Here is a 20000-nt window from a genome sequence, read left to right as displayed (position 1 = left end):
AATGACCTCAAGGTGCTACAATGCACACACACACACCAAAAAAAAGGATAAAACTATCAACTGTGAATGAATACTGAAAAAAAACATGACCACTAATTCATTTAGCTCTCCTGTAGCTTAACTGTGCTAACCTTTGCACATTTAAGAAGCATCTAAAAACATCAACTGTCTAATTATGTTTGAGTCATACTTTATTCATACTTTATTATTTCAGACCTCCTAATCCCCCACTCAGCCATTAGGTCCCTGAGATCTTGCAATCAGGTCTTCTACATATCCACCACTCCCGTTTAAAACAAAAAGGTGACCGGGCCTTTGCTGTTGCGGCTCCATGTTTGTGGAACCAATTGCCACCACACATACGTGATGCCCCCTCCATCTCTACTTTTAAATCAAGGCTCAAAACCCACCTTAACACCCTTGCTTTCCCTCCCCCTTAATTTGATGTTTTTTTGTGTTTTATGTGCACTTTTACTTAGTATTGCTATTTGTTTATTTTATTTTACTTATTATTATTATCTTATTTTATTGTATTTCATTGTATATTATTTCATTTTATTTCTTTACCTATTTATATTACACTATGTACTTTGGTCAGTGTGAACTGTTGCAAACACGCTTTATAAATAAATATTACTTGCTTAGTATTCATGATGTATGTATTACTTCATTCCTTAATATCTGCACCAATCATCAGGCATTGGCATGAATTCATAGATGGTCATTTGTGATCTGATACATAAACAAAATAAATCAACAAAAGCATATGGGCACATCCTTACGATTTATTAAGCATGATCATTATTTATTTTTCTGCCAAACAATGTGGTAATCACTGCTCAAATTCTGATTTGAACACAACTTGTGCAGTTCTCTAAACACATAATTATTCACAACTTTTGTTGGGGGGCCACAGACCTCAACAGAGAGCTCATGAGCAATTCATCTTGAACTCATGTAATCCTATGATCTTGTTGAAGAAATCATAAAATCATAACAATGTACCCACCGTACCTAATGCTTTAGCTGATGGGTTGTTCATGAATGAGAGACTATGAACTCATGTCAACTCCTGATGATGATTCATAAGATACAAAGGAATGAAGTAATGCATAAATCATGAACTAATTCAAGCATGAATTCATGATAATTAACTATTTGCTTGTAATGTTTTTACTTTTATCCTAATGTTGTTGAGAGTCCCTTCAGCATAATGGCAACAATAAGCATAAAGTGAGTGCAATTTCAAGGTAAGGTACGGAGAGGTAGACAACGAAGAATATAAATTCACAAAAATAATGTTTCTGCCACATAAGCCAAAACATTTAAAGACTTCCACACGCCATCTTTCTAACTGAGAAGCAAAATGGAGCAAAACAAAGGAGAGTGGTGTATCAACTGAAGAATGGAACATGAGGACAATTCCTGGCGTGGCAATGTACTTTACAAAGATCAAAGGCCAAACACACAGCTCATCAATTGAAGCAATGCACATTCAAATATGGGGCTAATTTGTTCAAAAGATTGTTTTTTTTACACTTAATACATAGCCCACCTCAAAAGGAATCTTTTTAATTGGTTAGAAATTACTGCGACTGTATAAATAGACATTTTCTACAAAAGTAAACATTCAGGTCAAGGGTCAATTTGTGTATCCACTTATACATTCACCTCATTCACTGTTATGAATTGATAACAGCTTTAAGCAATTTTCCATCCGAAAGCTATGGAGACAAATGGATGGAGGAATTCATTTCAGCTGGGTTCAAATCCTTACCTCTGCTGAGTGTCTCTAAGTTGCTTTGAATAAAAGCATCTGACCTTTACTACCTGGAGCAGTATATGAGTGCTTCATTTTGTTCCCTTTCATATACAATATATTCTGGAATGATAATAAAGCAGGCTTACACTTATCCTTAAGTAACACAAACCCTGCTTGGTCCAAGGCCTGCTAATGCCTGTGTCAACCTGGGTCTAAACACATCAAGCTAATCAAGTGTGGTTTAAAAGGGTTTACCTTGTGTTATCAATACCTAAATGCTTAATTAATGGACATCTCCAAACTGTAATAGATGGCTGTGCTTGCTCTAAGAACAAGACATCATTTTAATACTATTCAGAGCTGCTAGCAACATAAGCTAATAGTAGCAATATAGGTTGTGGATAGAAGACTAAACATGTGTTGGAAAGAAGACGAATTACGAATCTTATCACTGTTGCCATAACCATGGCAACAGTGATAAGAGTTATGACTTTCAGTGGTATAACTTATAAACGTGTAACACATTAATTAACAACTACCTGATGATGTGAGTAACATCACATAATGTACTTTAAAAAAAATGGTTTCCCACCACTTCGAGACTAAGTGTAAATGTTCTTGCTTCTAATTCCTACAGCATTATTCACTGCACTACCGCTTACCAAAAAGAAAAAAAGCATAGTGTTGGCAACAATCACCTCAATAAGCTTCCTGTTTTTTTTCAATTTGTATTATTCCTTTTTAACACAGATGGATTTGAAGGGCAATAGCTCTGCAGCAAAATGTTTGGGTTGATAATGACAGTCAAGAGAAATGACATACACCACTGTCTTTATATGCTTATGATTGTTTTAAATAGATAATACGACTATATTTGTCTTTCATTTTTATTTCGCTCAGGGAGCGTTTTTCTTTGATTTGGTGCATACCCACACATGCTCAGGAGGCCCTTATTAGAGAATTTAGTTTAGAAATCTTGACAGCCATGTTAAAGGGGCAGACAGATGTAATGTATCTTTGCAGGTTAGGTGAAGCTGTTACAGGCGATAAAGAATTATGAATTATGGCTTTCATTGGGATATACACATGGGGACAAATGTCATGCCCACACTGACAATTCATAGTCTTAAATAAATAGTGAATAGATGCATCTGCTAGGTTAATCTATGGTTACCCACAAAAATCCAAGATCATTTTCCATTTCTATTGTGCAATTGATGTAAATTGTGTCAGTGTTTTCCCAAAAGAGACATTGTAGTAAACGGGGAAAAAGGTAACTGTACATGTAAGATAAGCACAAGAACGGAAAAGATGGCCTTAGACATATCACACAATGTAGAGATATTATTTCAAACACTGTGATTGAGCTTTATCGCTACCCTTGCTCCCAGTTAGGTGGGAAGAGGGTATTGAAAAAAGATTTTGTGGCAGAGGGTCACCACGACTTGATCCTCCTACGCGACCACCCGGCTTCGGATCATAGCGCTGTGCAGTCATCCAACTGCTCTCGTCAACTTTTTTTTTTATGTTTTCTTGACCCGGCTTCGATTGATGACCAACACTTTTTTAATCATCACTATTATGTGGGTATCCTCTTACTCACAGTTCCACTGAGCGACACTGGGATTAACCTACAGGAGGCTGGGGGAAGGATGCCCCCTCAGTCTGACTAAGCACTGTGTATCAGTTAACTGACTCATCATTCGGATGCTTCCGCATTTCATGCTCCAAAAATACAGTCAGTGCTCTTGAATAATAAGGAAAGTGAACAATATAATGCAATGCCAGTATACAGGCTTGGAAAGGATCCTTGTAATATGATTCTGTATCAATGATTTATTAGAGCTTTTTGTATGGAAAAAAAATGCATGAAAATCTCTTAAACAAGGTTCATACACAATGAAACAATACATGTCCATTCTATTTTAATGCCTTGGAGGGACATTTTCATGACATTTTCTATTTAATATTGATCACTAGAAGGTTAGTCAACTAGAGCTAAGTTAAACCTTTGTTTAATGTAAAATATAATATTGACTAAATATTTGACATTAATTGTTCATATTCAGCTTTATACTTCAGCGATATTCTATTAGCATCACACTTATGCTCTTTTAGTATGCATGAAGTACTCTAGGAGTTTTATTTCAAAATACTATCTGTGCGTAAGACTGCAAGTTTATGTACAATGCAGCTCATATAAATCTTGTCATTCACAGCTAGCACACACACTGTCTGACTGTGCAGCAAACACATTCTGTGTCCATATGGATTTGTGTGCATTGACACACACGTGGAAGCATGTATTAAATCATTGACTCTACTTGGGGTTGAGAGAAAATAAAAACTACTTAGCAAATGCTGTTATCCAACGCAACTTATAGTACATATACACAATTACTTTTCATTAGTATGATCGCTTCTTGTTACTAGACTCCCACTGATGCTGTAAAGAGAAACATTATTAACTTTATGCTTCAGCACATCATATCTGATTGGGTCAGATCAAAGGTATTTAAAGATAACAGTCTTTGTTGTAGATTCACACAACGGAGAAGTATCACTTCAGTTGATTGACTGATCAATTGAAAAACTAGCACACATTCGCTACCCTCATGTGCACATCCGTGTCTTAATTATGCAAAACCATGTCCACCACACTAGCATAGGCTTCTTGAGCCCTTTTGCAATATAAATATAATATAATGTGCATATCCAGAATAAACATGCACATTAACAATGCAACAAGGTGTCTTACATTTTAATAATTCATATTTAGCATAACATTTGAACACTGTAACTGCAAAAACACACATACATCTGTAGCAGTTATAATGAGATAAAGATCAAGGTATGGAAAACATCAGGCGAATATCTACTTTCATGCTAACTTCATTGCGGTCAAGTGGTGTGACTGATTTGTCCAAATGTCCAAAGAAATATGACATTTCTATTTTTCAACTCCATGATTTTGAGATGCTGGTTCTTCTCACCCTTTTGTTAATAACATGTGAACCATGCCCAGGATGATGTATCCAATTTAATGAGATGTTTAATTTCATTACAAACCCAATCACATTCGTAAACACTCCTTTTAAAGGTGTGAGTCACACTCGTAAAAAGATTTTTATTTGTGGGGCACCTGAGTAAGTTAAAAAAAATCCCCTGAGGTTATACATAAAAATAATTCAACAAATTCACTCCCAACTATGCAGAGGTCATAGCATGTCACACAGCCATTCCCAGCAATTAAACACCTCCCACCGAGGCTAGGTATCACTCAGGATGCTCATTAACCCTCTGACCAACCACCGCAAGCGACAATGCAAACAACCCGGCCGGGTGGCCAATCAGCACCCTGGCACAGGATGTCGACGCCCACACACTGACAGAATATTGAATTGGAGGCAAGAGGTTGACTGTCTGAGCACCTGAAATACTTCTGTTTATTCACAATCTGTCCAGCGGATAGACAGCGAGAATGCTTGTCAATGAAAGAGCACTATTTTGCAAAAAGAGAGCAATTGGAAGGATGATCTGCTCAGTGGTAAATGATCAAGAGTGTGCAGCATCTGTTTAAAAGGCAATACTGCCGACCTTTAGCTTAAAAAGCAACAGCATGCGAAATTCATGACAAAAAGACAGTGCACTTGATATTTTTAAAAGGCCTTATGTATATCCTCTGTGGAACTAAATGGGGACACTTGTGTAGTGAGTGATAGTGTGCATGTGTGTATGTTGCATACTGTATGTAAAGTATTGGTTGGGTTGGGGGCACCAGATGAAACTGAGCTACAGACAAAGAGACCATAAGAAGAGACAAGCGCAAACAGGAAGGCAAGGCTAGGCAGAGAGAGAGAAAGAGAGAGAAAGAGAGAGAGAGAGAGAGAGAGAGAGAGAGAGAAAGAAAGAAAGAAAGAAAGAAAGAGAGAAAGAGAAAGAGAGAGAGAAGGAGAGAGACAGAGAAGGAGAGAGAGAGAGAGAGTGAGGGAGGTAGATGCCTGGGCCACACACAACACAGCCCAACACACTCCTCGTCTCCCGAACACAGCAAAGCATCGCACCGACACTTCCTAGATGCTCCGCTGTTGAACATCACCGCGGCGACAAGGCCCCACAAATGCTCGTCGACATACAGGAGCCATCTACACCCACTCGGCTGTCACAGGCATTTGTCAGGGAAAAGAATCTGGTGCAAATGACAACCTACCCCCTCCCCCCCCCCGACACACACACACAAGCACACACACACACACACACACACACACTTACATACACAAACACAGAAGGAAAAGTTTCTTTTTTTCCCAATGAGTGTTGCACATGAAATTCTCCCGCATGAATAAAAACAAACTCTTGGTTATGATGGAGGTGTGGGGTGGTGGTGGTGGGGGGGGGAGTTGTCTGGTTGTTTCCTTTTGTATTGTTGCTTATTCCTGATGCCTGCTGGCACGGCGCTAACAGTTGAATCTGAGAGGACGCCCAAGTGAGATCCACCCAAGCTGTTCAGCCGTGGCAGCGGCTCTCTGTGGCACAGACTGCGGAATCGGATTCAAGATCTCTCGAAAGCTGTGCCGAGATGATGACTAACTTGATATTTTTATGCAGTAATTATGTAACCGGTCGGAAATGCACAAGTGTGAAGCACATGGAGGATGGGGGATGGGGGAGTTGGATGGGGGGGTGGGGGGTGGGGTGGCTGTGGGGGGAGGATCCAGGGATTGTTTGCTCACCAAAGTGTTTTTGACACCTTTTCATTGTACATTATGTCAGGTAGTTGCCCATGCCAAGACGATGCTTTAAATGACATCTTTGTTTTAAGAATCCAATTAGTTCAAACACTAAGAAGAAGAGGAAGAATAATAAGAAGAGGAAGAGGAAGAAGAAGAAGAAGAAGAAGAAGAAGAGGAGGAAGAAGAGAAAGAAGAGGAGGAGGAGAAGTGGTTGATGATGATGAATGTGAATGGGGGCCTACTGGGGCCCTATTATGGGACATTTCTTTAGCAATAATATTCCCATATTCAGTCTTCAGATGGAGACCATGCAAGCCCAGTGCACTGCTCTCTGCGCTTACACAAGCGATGGAAACGTTAAATGTTAAAGGGACAAGAGAACACTCCATTCCAGGCGAGAGCAGCGCATACAGCCCCAGGGTATCGGCTGTGGAGCACTGCGCTCTGCTCGGAAGCATAAATCACACGTTACAACCAGCTGCTCGCATTTTAGCATTTTAAACATCTTAACCTTCAGCAAACCAACAGAACAAAAAAAAAAAAAAAAAAAAAAAAACAGACAACGACAAAGACTTTGACACACAATGGAACACAGATAAATATACATATTATATATATATATATATATATATATATATATATATATATATATGAGATTTTCTTTTATAAAAATAAGTGACTTTGACACACAATGGAACACAGATAGCCTATATATATATATATATATATATATATATATATATATATATATATATATAAACTTATTTGTATTTAAAACAAATCTCATATAGTATATAGACTATAGACTTTATAAATATATAGGCTGGAAAAACATAAGATTGCTGGTTCAAGATGATGACTTGACGTCGGACGTGGTGTACAAGGCACGCTATCTGCATTGTCTTAGTCCACCCAATTGGTACCAAAAATGAGTACCAGCTTCTGCTAGAGGTTACCTGTGATGGACTAGTGTACTGTACCATCCAGGGGGAGTCTACAACTGTCGTCCACATAGCACGGAAACCAGGCCGCATGACGGCCCAGTTGGCCTCCAAATAACAACCGAGGCAAATATACAAAAGGAAGAGAAAAGCACCACAGTCATGTGACAGGTGTATGGCCTCTGCTGTCCATACTTTCAGAGTCGACTGGACTGATGATGCCCAGTTGCTTAACTGCTAAAAGGAACCCCTGTGGGCATTTTTACCTCAATATCTGCTACGAGCCAATGCCTCCAGTGGGCCCGAGTGGGGCTGCTACGGCTCGGGGCATCTGGGTCGACCATCATCAGGACGTACTTCTCCTGGAAGGACAAAGCAGAAAGAGGAAAAAACAGAAGGATTATTTTGACCCCCTTGTTTTAGCTCGGCTGATTGCTGGCTCTGAGACTGTTCCCATGTCCACTAGCATCACGTTAAGTGTGATGTATGCAAGATTGCATTAATTAGCTGCTGATATTTTCAGCGCGGATACATTCTCACACTTTTGATGCGCTTGTACTACATCAATCTGTCAGCAAGTTTTTTTTCCCTACCCTACACCATCTCCATACACATGAAGCTCCAGAAACACAATCTATTGCAAGTACTGGAGAGTACAACAATAACTGGCTGGCTTCACTGCACTAAAATATTCCACCCTGTCTGTCTCTTAAAGTTTGAGAATTAGAGGAGCAGATTGAAATGCTGAGAGAACACATTTGTCATCCCTGGTTCTGTGCCCAAAATCTGCCGGACCATATGATGACTCTCCTATAATAAGCTTTTCTCAGGCAAACAGAAATGTCAATCATCCTTCCAACCAATCAGCAACTGGTATTCATTGTAATCAAACAAAGGCTAGAAACAGCATTGCAGCAATCTCGGTGCCACTGAACAGTATATGTTTTTGTCAAGATGGCACACGCAGTCACTATGGCACATTCTCCTGCTATGGTGATGAATACTCTGGAAATTAAATCATCCTGCACGGTTAGTCTCACAAATAATACACTGTTGAAACAGATACAGCATTATTGCTGCCGACAGAAGCTTGGAATCCAACAAGGAACAGTGATTTTCCAGAAAATGTTCTATTCCGCGTCTAAAGCTCTGGTGTAGATTACAACACTTAAGACCTCTGTAAAACATCCACAATCGAGGCATTAAACCTGACGGAGATATGACCACGCTGACAACCGCCACATCCGTCGGCTATTGTCACAGCACCTGTCGAGCTCAGCGACTCTTGCTGGCTGACATGCCGCAGTAAGCCCATACAACTCTAAGCTTAATAATCGGATAATGCCAAGAGTGTGTCTCTGATAGCGCCCGCAGGTAATACCCAAACACTCCAACAATAGAACCTCCCCCGCAGCCTGTCAGTAGGCAACCCCACTGCTCTTCACTGACCCCCCCTGGGCAGCTAACACACCAGCACAGAGACCTGTTGCCTCCCCATGAGCTCTAATCCGCACATAGAGCCTTGGCTCCCTGGGCCAGATAAGGAGACGATATATGCCTAATAACATTACCAACGACACTCTTGTCTTCCCACTAGGCACGGTCCCATGAGTCACTCGAGAGAATTATGATGGAAAGTTCTGGAGTTTTGTTGTCGTTCTTGTTGTTGTTGTTGTTGTTGTTGTTGAGTCTGTGAGTGTTTCTGAAGTTGATAAATTCACATGTCTTTTTTCCACTTAAAGGAACACACCAACATTTTGGGAAATTAGCTTGTTCACCAGAGTTAGATAGATACGCTACCTTTCATACCTACCCTCGTCTTCTCGTGCAGTAGGCCTAATTCAGTCTGATGCACCCACCGTTAGCCTAGCTTAGCATAGCTAATTGAGGTGGGCCAGTGAGGATCGAGGCCCGAGGAGCGAGGGTGGACGTATAAACTTTACATGAGAGGCACCCAGAGAGACAAGAAATCCCAAATTCCCAAAATGTCAATATAAAGAGTGTCACATGTTAAGGTTGTTGGTCACATCAGAAAGTATACTGATGTGGAGGCAGTTGTGGGGGTGAAACTCAAGGAAATTAAAATTTGAAGATAAATTCAGAGTTCTCTCTAAATTATCTAGGCCTACAGTTGATGAAAAACTATCGCCAAATAGAGACAGAACATATGGAGTGACCGTTACGTCAGTATCAAAACCACATAAAAATGCACAAAATAAATGACATCAAAAGAACCTTTTCTATTCAGCTGCATTTTTTAACATTAAGCTTCTCTGAACACATTTACTGGAAATCAGCAACACTGCCCTTCTTGATGCTTTGCATACAGGCACAGCAGAAAAAAAAACACCACAAAGTTGCATACTTTTAAATGTGTTTCAACCACTTCAGGAGCACTGTTGTCAAATGATGATCACTACATTTCAAACATTGTGCGAAACACTTCACATCAACAGTTAAAAGCTAATTTGTTCACTGCACCACTCAAACACCCTGTTATGATCACACACCATTTGTGCATCTTGGCTGTCAAAACAGATACAAAAAATAAAAAAAATCTTTTAAATTGTAACTCTCATGTGAATGTATTATGACACTCTGGAGCTACTGGAGCTAGATATTTTTTGGCACAGTGAGCAATTACTATGAAAATAACATTATTATGAAAACAACATTACAAACAACATTATTCCTTCATTTCATTCAAAGTTTGCAGAGTGGAATATAATGTTGTGCAACAAGTACGGATATGGACTAGACTTACAGTAGCACTGAGAAATTGGGAGATTGTTTTGGGGAATAGAAATGTTAAGAATGAAGCGAACACATCAGTCAAGCATACAGTACATATCACTATATAGACTGGCGGCAGAGTCTTTGGCCATGTCTAGCTTTCTCCATCTCTGCCGGTTCGAGAGCATTGCATGTGTGAATTTGTACATTTGTATCTATGAAAGGGTAGGCGCCCATCTGTCCCAGCGCATGCATGTGAATGTGTGTGTGTGTGTGTGTGTGTGTGTGTGTGTGTGTGTGTGTACATTATGTGTGATTGTGCGTGTGGATGTGTGTATATTTAAAACAGACCAAGTTGGCAGCGCAAACACACCACGACGCTCCGTATCTCTCTGCACCCGAACCAGCAGGTTCAAAGCCTCTTCCCTGCGGCTATCACCCAACCGAACTCTCGCTCTGCACCCCGGTTATAATATAATATATGATGGTTAAACACTGCATACAGTATATCTATATTATTTTCACTCTTATAATGTACTGTACTGCTACACTGCACATACAGTATGTGTACATGTTGTTCATACATTGTTCATATTGCATATCCAGCTATTCTGCTCGTATAAGGCTACCGCTAATACACTGCACATATTCATAGTTAATCTGACTGTAAACTATTCCAACTTTAAACTGTGTGCTATTGCCTACACTGCACTATGTCTTATACTATTCATGCAGCACCTGCCTATACTGTGTGTATCACATTGCACTTTTCTGCTTTTTTGCACTTCTGGTTAGACACAAACTGGATTTTGTTGTCTCTATACTTGTACGCTGCAAAATGACAATAAAGTTGAATCTAATCTAATCTGTGTGTGTGTGTGTGTGTGTGTGTGTGTGTGTGTGTGTGTGTAAGAGAGTGTGTGTGTGCGCGCGTGCATGTGAGTGTGTGTGTGTGTGTGTGTGTGTGTGTGTGTGTGTGTGAGAGTGTGTGTGTGCGCGCGTGCATGTGTGTGTGTGTGTGTGTGTGTGTGTGTGTGTGTGTGTGTGTGCACCTGAATGCCACTGACTCTACCCAGCTGGCACTCGCGGGGAGGCTCCCTGTGCGCTTGCCTTCACACATCGTGGCATGGTACCCCTTCTCTCTCTCTCTCACACACAAGGACGAGCGCATCTCTCTCTCCCTCCATCTGTCAGAGGGGACGCAGTAATTACATCCAGATATGCACAGAACACTCCAGGGAGAAGCAGAGGCACAATGTGATCCGCTGCTATGAGAAAATACTGATTATAAAACACTACGCCGTAAAACACTACAATAAAATACAAAAAAAAAAAAAAAATCAAAATAAAACAACAAAAACAGCGAGGGCGGAAGAAAAAGTTGGCGCGCAATTCCAGGAACATTTAAACAACGCTAAGCACAGGGAGGACCAGGACATTAAGACACGGCTGACCTGCGGAGGCAGCATTAGATATGAGATGTGTAGCGGAGGGGTGCGCGGAGAGGCACGTTTGGACGTTTGGAAAATGACACCCATCATGGCCTTAACGGCGCCTCCGCTCGCTCCAAACGGCCGGGCCTCCTCCGGGTTTCCGTGCCCAAACACCCCGGCGTCCCAGCGCTCGCCAGTCATCAGGGCTGCGCCGCCACCCTCCCTAATGAAGTCCTAAATGCCCTGTAAACAGAGTGCCATCAGGGACGGGCACTGGGGGCGGGCGGGCGGACGAGCTGATGGACGGCGATTTCCCCCGTGCCTTCGCTCACCCTGGGTCATCTCTGGAGTGCCATTCTCACTTTCTACACTTCCATCTTCATACACCCACATACTCCCATTCTCTGGCTCCAAAGGGGGGCGGAGGGTGGGGGGTGGGGGGGGTATTGAAGTCGGAACGTCTGTGTCCAGCAGGAGCAGCCGACTCTTCCAGGCTTGGCCAGTTCACATGTTAATCGCATGAGTTAAAGTCTAGATGGATGGACCGGCAGATATGGACCAAGGTGACAAAAGGGGTCAACAGTCTGACAGGTGAGGTGACTCGTTTGTAGGTCGCAGTGTTCGGACAAGGGCCTCCAAAAAAAAAAAAAAAAAAAAAAAAAGACAGAAGCACCCAGGCTAGAGGAGTGGAGAAAAAAGAGACAGAGAGAGAGAGAGAGAGAGAGAGAGAGAGAGAGAGAGAGAGAGAGAGAGAGAGAGGCCCAGAGGAAAAGCTGGGGGTGGGGTAATTGAGCTGGGAGTCTCCAGGGATTAACCTCCCACTGCCTGCTGTGATCACGACCAAAGAGCCCTCTGGGATCTCCCCTCAGACACCGGCACCTCTGTAATTAGCCCTGCCAGGTGCCCCAACCGGCCGCACGCCTCCAATATGGCCGCCTCATTGTCTGCTCGTGCTTCTGTGTGTGTGTGTGTGTGTGTGTGTGTGTGTGTGTGTGTGTGTGTGTCTGTGTGTGTGTGTGTGTGTGTGTGTGAGTGTGTGTGTGTGTGTGTGTGTGTGTGTGCTTGTAGCTTGTATCTGTGTGTGTGTGTGTGTGTGTGTGTGTGTGTGTGTGCTTGTATGAGGTTGTGCTTGTATCTTGTATCTGTGTGTGTGTGTGTGTGTGTGTGTGCGCGCGCATGTGTGTATGTATGAGTGTTTATATGAGGGTGTTCTTGAATCTGTGTCTAAGTGTGTGTTTTCCTCTGTTGTCTGAGCATGTGTGTGTGAATATATACTATTTAATTTGTGAAATGTGAATGTAAAATAAAACATAACATATCTTCCTCTCCACTTCCATTCACGGCAACTACCACCATTTTTTAAATCAACAGCATTAAATACAGCCTTGGCTGATTGACTGGGTCCAACAGGAGCTCATACTCTTTCGAGAGAAAATCAGCTGACAATGAGCCCATGAAAAAAGAGCCACAGAAGAAAACGATGGCAACTCTGAGATCTAATTGACATCTCTGTGATATACTGTACAAACATCTGCGTATATTTGATTGACAGCGAGTCATTTTTTTTCAATAGATAGTTTTCATCACTTTTCTGTACCATATGTACATGAACACACTGCTGTAAATTCATAAACAAGATTAGCCTTGGTTGGCCCTGGTTGAATACTCCATTTTATAAATACACAGGAAGCCAGCTATTTGTCTTACTTCAAGATACTTTTTCATATCCTCCATCGCCAGCTGTTTTCAAATATTCTACAGCCATACATATTCAGTTGCTTTTTTTTCCCAAAAGAACTCAGAGAACTTATGCAAATAATGTTCATGAAAACCTTTGACCTAAATGAGCCTTTTGGTCTCGTCCCTTTACATTTGAGTCTGCTGAATTCAGACATAACATATTATGTTGTGAATGTCATGAATATATTGCATTGATTTCACTTGCACTGTAGCACACACAGGAGTGCAATACTATGCAGTAATGCAGCTATTTCATTAATTCATTGACACATTCAAGCCTGGAGAGGGTCTTCAGAAATGCATGGATACGGTTGCTTTTGAAGACAGTGGCTATTTGAGGATTACAGTAGAGTTGACATGTCGCTCATGAGGCATGGGGTTCAATGGTTTTAAAAGCATAGCTTTCAAGAAATGTTTCATATTGTGATATGTGCTGGCAGTTATGAAACAGGTCCATTTTAAGAGAGGACAGATCAGGCAATCTTTTAATCAGTGAATAATAATTTAGGTAAGGTCAACTGAAATGGAAATAGGCTTTCTTCTGCACAAACAGCTTTAAATAAACTCTGAATCAACTCCAAAGTCAGAGTGTGACTGAAACCGTGATTCAGACAACAGTCCATGGAAAGCTAGAACGGCTCAAATTGCTCAAGCAAGATCATCCACCCGAGACCACAACACTTCCCTCAGCTGACTCACTCCACCACATTTCATCATCACCGTGAGAGAGAGAGAGCCTCGATTACGGACGAGGAATGACTACCGGGCCCGGGTTCCGATTACGCATCTTACTCGTTGGTAACTCTGCCCTCGCCGTGCCCAGCTGCGAGCGAGCGTGCGCAGGCAAGGAATCCTCTCCCCCTTTGAATCCCGTCGCAGCGGAGCGATTTGCAGCACAGAGGGGCCCGTGAGAACAAAGCAACGGGGGAGGCCTCAGCACGTCTCGGAGCGCCGCGGAACGCCGCGCCTTCACCTCCGAGTGAACTCTGCCAGGAGGGCTGAGGAGCGCAATGATCTCTGGTAAAGCGGTGAGACTGCGCTTTTCACCGCACCGCTGGCTAGCTAGCTGAGGTGGAGACAGAGAGGAAGAGGAAGAAGAGGAGGAAGAGGAGGTGACATACTGTAGAGGAGAAGAGGGGAGAAGTAAAGAGGAGGAACATACACCAGAAAGGAGATAACAAAGGGACAAATGTCTATTATATCAGGAAAGGAATAAAAAAAGGACATAACACTGTGCAGCCACACAAATTGTGCATTAAAAGATTGGGATGGGAACAGAATAACTGCAAAGTAGAGTGCAAGAGAAATACAAGGATGAAAGTACGAGGCTAGAATCAGAAGGACAAAGAGGAGATGTGGAGAACAAGGGCTGATCATTTGCGATGTATGCAGCATCTCATGAAGACGGGGAAGAGGAGGAGGGGGGGGAGGGAGAAAGCAAAGAGTGGAGTGCACCAAGACAGGCCCCTGAGTGAGTTTACAAGTTCATGGTTTATCCCTGACCCAATACAGAAACCGTGTCGTTCGCGCACATGCCTATTAATATCCCCCTGCTTTATCCCCCCGCTTCTCCGCAGCTGCGCTTTCCTCGCCGTTTCATTTAACGCTCCGTTCGGAGCGCCAACCCGGAGCCAACCGCAACGCAATCAATCCCAAATCCCTCTTTAAGCAGCAAAAACACTTGAACTCATTTGGTAATTAACAGGTATCTATGTTGTGATTAAGAGACAGAGATGGCTTAACGACCATCGACTGCGGCTTAGAGCAAGGTTAGCGGATCGATGGGTAAATTCAGAGGAAGCTACCCCATTAAGAGAGAGCTAGAAAAGAAAAGGGCCTGATTCAAAAAGTACCGCTATCTGTAGTATGTCATTAGTGCATTACCACAGGCACTTTAACACAATAATTGCATCTTACAGGGCACAACAGAACTGACAATGGATCATTTAGACACACACAGGAGCATCTTAATAAATGCGAGAGATAAATACAATTAACAAAATAGACTTTTCAAAATGTGAGACACTTGAGATTGCAGGGAGAGATTGGAAGTGAGGGAAATGGAGGGAGGGAGGGAAGGAGGGAAGGAAGGAGGGAGGGAGGGAGGGGGAGGGAGAGAGAGATCAGAGACGTCGCCTTTCTTCTGTAATAGCGTGTAAATCTGATGACACTCTGTGGAGGTGGACCGCAGTCTTTTTTTTTCGGAGGGAGCCCCGGAAAAGTGAAGTGAGTGAAGAGGCTAAAAGATGGGTGGAACAGAGAGGGAAAGGGAGGGAGAGACTGAGAAAGAGGGAAAAAATGAGAGGGAAAGGCAAAGTTAAAACATCAAATAGTGAGGCTCGAGAGGGAAAAAGGAGGAAGAGGATGAAGGAGAGATGAAGAGAAAAATAAACGAGTGAAGGCCTGGAAGAGAAAAGAGGAGAGAGAAGCAGAGGAAGGGATGACAGAGAAATGTTGAGAGAAGACTAGAAGAGAGGATAGTGAGGGAAGACAGGATAGAGGAAAAGGGGGAGAGGAAGTGAAGTTTGGTGTGGTAGACGTGTCTTATCAGGGGGCAGTGGATAAGGGCTGCACGGGGGGGCAGGGGGTCAGGGGTCGCAGCCCAGGAAGTAATTGAATCCTGTCTGTTCAAAAAAAAGAGGAGAGAGGAGCTCCGAGATTAAATGGAGCTGGTTGTAAAACACACAAAGCCTAACACACACGCACACATTCCAACCAATATACACATCCACACACACACACACACACACACACACACACTGATGTGCAGGCAGACTTGGACTCTCTCTCACACACACACACACACAGACACACCTGATTAGTGACTGCCTGCTTCGGACCAGTGTTCACCTACAGGTCACTGTCCTGAAAGAGGGCACACGTGGAAGCAAAGGGCCTCGGACTATCTGCTGCTCATGGATCTCATTTCATCTCAAGCTCAAAGTTAAGGCCACACGCCTGCTTAGCCCACTTCATCTGGACACTGGTGTCCACTACTGATAGTCACACGAGGGGACACACACTAAAGTCCTCACCAACACACACACACACACACACACACACACACACACACACAGACACAGACACAGACACAGACACAGACACAGACACAGACACAGACACAGACACACACACACACACACACACACACACACACACACACACAATATCAATATTTCAGGCATCTCATTTCTACCACACTTATATGAATTCTATCACATCTTGCTCTAGGTACTGTAGTTCTTATATCTACAGAGTCATAGTGTCTTACACTTCTAAAAAAATAATCTTGCCCGATTATTATAGCTCAGTTGATGTGGCAAGACGCACACACACACACACACACAAGAGTTGATGTGGCAAGACGCACACACACACACACACACACACACAGACACACACACAGACCGACATTATGCACATGAGAGCATGATCACTCACAAATACACCGCACACAGACACACAGACAGACACACACACACACACACGTGCACACAGACAGACAGACACACACACACACACACATGCACACAGACACACAGACACACACACACACACACACACACACACACACACACACACACACACACACACACACACACACACACACACACATACAGCTCACACAAAGTTCACACCTTTCCCTTTGCCATTTGAGGAGTGGTGGTGGCAGGAGGTGACATGTTGGTTATTTATCACCACTTGGCTTCTCAGTGTGTGGTACGCTTTAACAATCGTTACATACAGAGCCGCCACAAGCAAGCTTCTGCTCTTTGTCTAATCTAGCATAATAGTCCTTAAGTACTACGCTCATAATTATGAGTCTAGGAGCAGTGGCTCCAAGCCATCTGGGCTGGAAAAAATGCTACACATACACAACTGCTCATGTGAGACCATTTAATTTAGTGTTATTAGTTCTGCTTCTTGCCCCACCAAGGAATAAACTTGTACAACTATTAGAAGAAATACAGTTTTTGGTGAAAAAAAACCCTACTTGTACACCTTTTCAAGTGACGCGATTTAAAAGTCCACGAGATCACAGGCTGTGTCTCTAATATTTGAAATAAACACATGAATGAGCGGAGTGTAAAATGGTCCGTCAAACCGCAGAGCTGGGATCATATAGGAATGACGAGGAAGAAGACAGATATCCTGCTGACGTGCACACACACACACACACACACATACATACACACATACACACACACCCAGTACATGATCTCATGCTCAACATTCTCAGTTTCAACGAAGCGTGAACACGGCATGGAAGACAGCGTATCAGCAACAGGCATGTGGCGAGAGGTTCAGCCCACCTATGAGTCATCTTTAAAGTTATGCACCAAGTGTAATCACCGGTGAAACGCACAGACCTGCATGCACCTTAACGATAGACACTCTCACACAACAATCTGACATACACGTCTCATGAAAATGTCCACATTTTCCCCCAAAAACGTCCAAATAATTGTTTTCAATGATGGTGCCCACACAAGCACAGCCATTTGCCGTTGACAGTACAACTCAAGATCCTTCGGGACCATTGAGGTGCACCTTCCTCAATCCTCACCACTGCCTACAGTACAGTAAAGTCCCTGGACATTCACTTTGTGAAAGATAAACGATCTTGGCTTTGAGTAGTCTTCCCTATTAGGCCCAGAATAGGCCCTTTCTCTGGGACTCTTAGCAACGTTTCACAGAGCTTCTACTCAGTCACACACAACTAGCTCCCACAAAATGAAACACAGCGATTCTACACTGTTGCACAATGTAGCGTACACCAACTTCTTACGTGCATTTTACACAAAAACATGTTTTGTGTTTTTCAATCAATTCTACGTTAGTATTATTCCTCTGGTACAAGCCTGGCAAATGAATAGACTTTTTTTTAGAGTTTACCAACACCGTCAGTGGAAACAAAATAAAATAAAAATAAATCTCTGCTGGTTGGCTTTAATGTTGATATATTGTTTGATGAAGGGGACACTCTGGAGAGAAGAAATAAAAGACAGAAGGAGAGAGGAGAGGAGAGGAGAAGAGAGGAGAAGAAAGAGAAACTCTACATCCCAAAGTGAGCTGGAGGGAACATTGGGTTTGGTTGAGGCCCAAGCATATAAAAGCTCATGCATTCTCCCAAACGCAGAGTGGCTTCTGTCTCCATGCAGGGTGCTTGCAAACACAGCCGCGCTCATGGTAAGCCTGTTAGTCACCCTGCATGCGATCTTGTTAGTTAGGGCTTTCAACACTTTCTAGTGGTTGCTTTACACATATACTCCTACTCAATATCAAGAAAAATGCTGTGGTAGACAACACAGACTGAACACACACACACACACACACACACACACACACACACACACACACACACACACACACACACATTCAGGCATGCACACACACACACACACACACACACACACACACACACACATTCAGGCATGCACACACACACACACACACACACATACACACACGGGCGCACACACACACACGGGTGCACACACACACACACACACACACACACACACACATTCAGGCATGCATGCACACACATCCATACACACACAGCAATTCAGTGAACACCGAGAGGAACAGAAAGAGAAACAGGTTGAAATTGGCGTCATGTCTAAATAAGTAGAGTCCTAAAGCTGACTGTGAATGCCATCACACTGTTGCTTGTGTTGCGGTAGAATAAAAAGCATGCCACTCTACAGGTATGCCACTTCAACGTCGCGAGCAAAAGGACTACAGCCGAAATAGCTGTCATATGAAGGCTAGGATATGAAATGGCTGTGTTAGAGATGCTAAGTACAGTATCAGGGAATATAAATGTGAGCGGTGAAAGCAGATAATATATGTAAGAGAACAGATAAACATTTAAATCCTGAGCCACCGCCAATGATTTCTGCATGGGCAGTGCCAGGTTTGGCACCCAGTACGCACGCACGCACACACACACACACATACACACACACACACACACGCGCACACACACACACACACAGGCAGACACATTCAAAAACTAGGGACTTGCACAATACGGGAGAAAAGATTAGGTTTCAAAGCCATAACTGCCTAAAGACAATTAAACGGGGTCTCTGAAAGCCATCTGATATCGCACCCTTTGAGAAGGATATTCTAAATATAAACACATATTGGAAATGGGATTTCAGTTTGACTCCAGGCAGCTATAGGGTTTCCATGGCAACCCTTTTTTGTTTGTGATAATGAAGGGGGGTGGGGTGGGGGCCGCCGCATAGAGAGAGAGTGAGAGAGAGAGAGAGAGAGAGAGAGAGAGAGAGAGAGAGAGAGAGAGAGGGAGAGAGAGAGAGAGACTGACTGTCTTCAGTGTTATCTGCACATTTCCATCGCAAGTGCCACACTCGGAGATCTCCACAATGGGTAATTATTGATAAAATGCAGGCCCCCCACCACCCCACCTCACCCTACCCCGCACTACCCCAACCCCCCACTCTCCCCTGGGCATGCGCATGTCCACCCTCCCCCGAGCCCACCTCCATCTCTTGGTCACTTGTTGGCGCTTAAGAGTGCTTGAGCGCTGATGTGTGTGCTCAGCGCCCGTCTTGCCCGTGCCACTTCTCGCTCCCTTCGCCATCCCTGAGAAGTCTCCAGTCTCAGGCACCAATCAAAAGACACCCGT

General features: G+C 43.0%; 1 protein-coding gene across 3 annotated transcripts in view; it reads right to left on the bottom strand.

Moving 5' to 3' along the window:
* LOC134089512 (phosphatidylethanolamine-binding protein 4) overlaps positions 1-20000 on the bottom strand; it is a 77938-nt gene that overhangs the window by 35420 nt on the left and 22518 nt on the right. For all 3 annotated transcript variants that reach the window (XM_062543956.1, XM_062543957.1, XM_062543955.1), the window contains one exon: positions 7703-7798. In XM_062543956.1, coding sequence (XP_062399940.1) covers positions 7703-7798 — 96 coding nt within the window. The remainder of the gene's footprint in view (positions 1-7702; positions 7799-20000) is intronic.

Source organism: Sardina pilchardus, chromosome 8, assembly GCF_963854185.1.
Source record: "Sardina pilchardus chromosome 8, fSarPil1.1, whole genome shotgun sequence".
Lineage (NCBI taxonomy): Eukaryota > Metazoa > Chordata > Actinopteri > Clupeiformes > Clupeidae > Sardina > Sardina pilchardus.
Note: the sequence above shows the minus strand (reverse complement) of the source record. Positions and strands in the feature narration are given on the sequence as shown.